This window comes from Rhineura floridana, chromosome 11 (genome assembly GCF_030035675.1).
Source record: "Rhineura floridana isolate rRhiFlo1 chromosome 11, rRhiFlo1.hap2, whole genome shotgun sequence".
Lineage (NCBI taxonomy): Eukaryota > Metazoa > Chordata > Lepidosauria > Squamata > Rhineuridae > Rhineura > Rhineura floridana.
This window is the reverse complement of record NC_084490.1, coordinates 35370065-35374149: the sequence shown is the minus strand read 5'-3', so window position 1 is coordinate 35374149 and position 4085 is coordinate 35370065. Positions and strand designations below refer to the sequence as shown.

Genomic DNA, 4085 nt, shown 5'->3' with positions numbered 1-4085 from the left:
CACAGAGATTATTTATGAATAACTCCTTTGTCTATTGAGTCGCAGAGTTTTCATTTCAAAACACCAGTCAGCAATGAAGAGGCAGATTTTAGGATCCAATTGGATGTATTTTCAGTAAAAAGCTATTACACATACTGATAAGAAAACTCTGATTTTATGTTCCACAATTGATTCCGAAACGTATGGAACATATTTCATTGAACATGAACAATCCATCAGTTTACTTCTGCCAACATTTCCCCCGTTCAACTCCTCCCCCTAACAACAGTAGCAGCAGTGGTGTTATAAAAGATCTTTGCAGATGAGACTTGAGGTCTCCGGAGCAGCCTGACTCTTCCACTAAATGTCTTGAGTGCCTCTTTTACTTCTTTGTTTCTCAGAGAATATATGAGTGGATTAACAACTGGGGTTACCACTGAATAAAGGAGAGAAACAAATTTGTCTTTCTCAAGAGAGTAGCCTGAGCTGGGACTTATATATGTGTAAATGACTGAAGAGAAGAAAAAACTGACTACAATGAGATGAGAGGAACATGTGGAGAAAGCTTTCTTCTTCCCTTCAGTGGAACGGATTCTCAAGATAGCTCTCAGGATAAAGCAGTAAGATGTTAACGTTAACCCACAGCTAAAAATCCCAAAGATCACATCTGCCACAAAAGACATCATGTCATTCAGACTGGTATCAGAGCATGAAAGCTGTAAAAGTGGGGGTATATTACAGAAGAAATGGTTGACTATGTTAGAGTTGCAGAAGGAAAGCTTCAGCATAACTCCAGTATAAACAGCAGAATTGACCATCCCAGCAACCCACACCCCACTGGCTATGAGAATACACACTTCCTTCCTCATGATGACTGTGTACTTCAAAGGATGGCAGATAGCTGCATAACGGTCAAAAGCCATAAATGAGAGCATAAAAAGCTCTGTTCCCAAACACCACATGAATAGATACAACTGTGTAAAGCAGCCATAAAAAGAGATGGTCTTTCTGTGGGTCCAAAGAGTCTGGAGCAATTTTGGAATTGTAACTGAGATGGAAAACACATTCACTAAGGACAAATTGATGAGGAGGAAGTACATGGGAGTGTGGAGTTTCTTGCAAGTACATATGGTAAAGATGAGGATGAAATTACCAGTTATAGCAGTAGCATAGATGCATGTGAATATCCAAAAGAGAAGTGTCTGTAATTCTGTAGAGGTAGTTAGACCGAGTAGTATAAACTCCATAGTAACAGACTGGTTCTTTATTTCAGCATCTCTTATGCTGGTGTCCTAAACAGATACATTGTATTGTAAGTTGAATTAATTATCATAATTTGTACATAGTTTATACCTTTCCCTTTCACTCACTCTCTTTCTCACCCTTTCTCTATTTCTGCGAATAATAAAAAAGGGCATCTGTTTGACTTCCCCAGTCATGTGCAAGATTATAGGAAATGAGTCTGAAATCTCAGAAAATGTTGACACTGAGATACAATTCCATGCACAGTTAGTTAGAAATAAGTCCCATTGACATCAAACATGCCCAAGACAGTCAGGCATTTGCCATTCCTTGAAGAAGATGAGTACCACAAATGGTTTCAGTGAATGATCTACATAAGAACATAAGGACATAAGAAGAGCCTGCTGGATCAGGCCAGTGGCCCATCTAGTCCAGCATCCTGTTCTCACAGTGGCCAACCAGGTGCCTGGGGGAAGCCCGCAAGCAGGACCCGAGTGCAAGAACACTCTCCCCTCCTGAGGCTTCCGGCAACTGGTTTTCAGAAGCATGCTGCCTCTGACTAGGGTGGCAGAGCACAGCCATCACGGCTAGTAGCCATTGATAGCCCTGTCCTCCATGAATTTGTCTAATCTTCTTTTAAAGCCGTCCAAGCTGGTGGCCATTACTGCATCTTGTGGGAGCAAATTCCATAGTTTAACTATGCGGTGAGTAAAGAAGTACTTCCTTTTGTCTGTCCTGAATCTTCCAACATTCAGCTTCTTTGAATGTCCACGAGTTCTAGTATTATGAGAGAGGGAGAAGAACTTTTCTCTATCCACTTTCTCAATGCCATGCATAATTTTATACACTTCTATCATATCTCCTCTGACCCGCCTTTTCTCTAAACTAAAAAGCCCCAAATGCTGCAACGTTTTCTCATAAGAGAGTCGCTCCATCCCCTTGATTATTCTGGTTGCCCTCTTCTGAACCTTTTCCAACTCTAGAATATCCTTTTTGAGATGAGGCGACCAGAACTGTACACAGTATTCCAAATGTGGCCGCACCATAGATTTATACAATGGCATTATGATATCGGCTGTTTTATTTTCAATACCTTTCCTAATTATCCCTAGCATGGAATTTGCCTTTTTCACAGCTGCCACACACTGGGTCGACATTTTCATCGTGCTGTCCACTACAACCCCGAGGTCTCTCTCCTGGTCGGTCACCACCAGTTCAGACCCCATGAGCGTATATGTCAAATTAAGCTTTTTTGCTCCAATATGCATAATTTTACACTTGTTTATATTGAATTGCATTTGCCATTTTTCTGCCCATTCACTCAGTTTGGAGAGATCTTTTTGGAGCTCTTCACAATCCCTTTTTGTTTTAACAACCCTGAACAATTTAGTGTCGTCAGCAAACTTGGCCACTTCACTGCTCACTCCTAATTCTAGGTCATTAATGAACAAGTTGAAAAGTACAGGTCCCAATACCGATCCTTGAGGGACTCCACTTTCTACAGCCCTCCATTGGGAGAACTGTCCGTTTATTCCTACTCTCTGCTTTCTGCTTCTTAACCAATTCCTTATCCACAAGAGGACCTCTCCTCTTATTCCATGACTGCTAAGCTTCCTTAGAAGTCTTTGGTGATGTACTACTTTACATCATTTGTAAACCATTGTGAGCATATGTTGAGACATACTGATAATTTTAGTTTAGAAAGTCTCTGCGTTCAGAGTGCTTTGCTATGAGTTGAATAATATCTGACTGAAAATGTAATGCTATGTGTGAGATTTAAAACAAACTAACAAAACAGCATTTGTACAGGCAGCGATATCAATCTGCTCAGGGAATGCTGATCAGATGAAGTATCCTCTGAATGTGTATAAGGATATAAATCCTTAAAGGACTAATTCGCTGTGCACAATCATTTGTACCCATTAGCTTTCTATGGAGAAAACTCCATTGAACACGGTGGGACTTGTTTCAAAGAAATATGCATAGGATTGCACTGTTTGAGGTGATATCTTACATCATTTCTCTGTAAAGAGTCTCATTTTACCATGCTTTCTAGTTAAACCAGTTTATAACAGCTACTACAACATCCTCCCATCAAATATAGAGGGGTTGACAATAAATCATAGTTAAATTTACACAATCTAATAGCAATTTTTAAAAAGAAAAGAAATACAATGTTGTTACTACATCATCTAATTATAATGAATATAGTCCAATTATTTTTAATTAAAATTTATTCTAAAAATTATTTCCAGCATTCTGATATCTGATACACTGATTTCAATACTGTTTAAACTTATTCTCCTGTTCCAAAGAAACTTTTTTCTTTTTAGGGGGGGATAACATGTCCTTTCCAAAGCAGGAAATAAAGTTAAGTAATAATAATGGTAACAGTAATAATTATTTATTTATTAGACTGATATCCTACCCTTCCTCCCAGCAGATCTCTGTCCAGCCTTGCTTTGGATTACTTGGCCTGGTATTAAGATTTGTGAGTGTTTGAAGTAGGCTTTCATTCTGTGCCCTGGAAAATGCTCAAACTTACCAGGAGATACTTCAGCAATATTCTAGTCATTTCAACCATTACAGCTGCAGCTGCAATGATAATTTATATATGATAAAATGTAAATGGACTGCCTTCAAGTTGATTCTGACTTATGGCAACACTATGAATCTTTCGGTTGTATTCATAGGGTTTTCATGGTAAGTGGTATTCAGAGATGGTTTACCATTGCCTTCCTCCACGTCTGAGACCCAATGACTGGGCCAAGATCATCCAGTGAGCTTCATGGCTGTGTGGGGATACAAACCCTGGTCTCCCAGGTTGTAGTCCAACACTCTAACCACTACACCCCACTGGCTGT

The 4085-nt window shown here is 39.5% G+C and overlaps 1 protein-coding gene across 1 annotated transcript; it reads right to left on the bottom strand.

The window, feature by feature from the left end:
• Positions 1-245: 245 nt before the first annotated feature.
• LOC133367916 (olfactory receptor 13G1-like) lies at positions 246-3796 on the bottom strand. Its single transcript, XM_061592003.1, has 2 exons — positions 3767-3796; positions 246-1271 (listed from the first exon to the last, which is right to left on the bottom strand). The coding sequence occupies exons 1-2, from the start codon at positions 3794-3796 to the stop codon at positions 246-248; spliced, it is 1056 nt and encodes a 351-aa protein (XP_061447987.1).
• Positions 3797-4085: the final 289 nt, after the last annotated feature.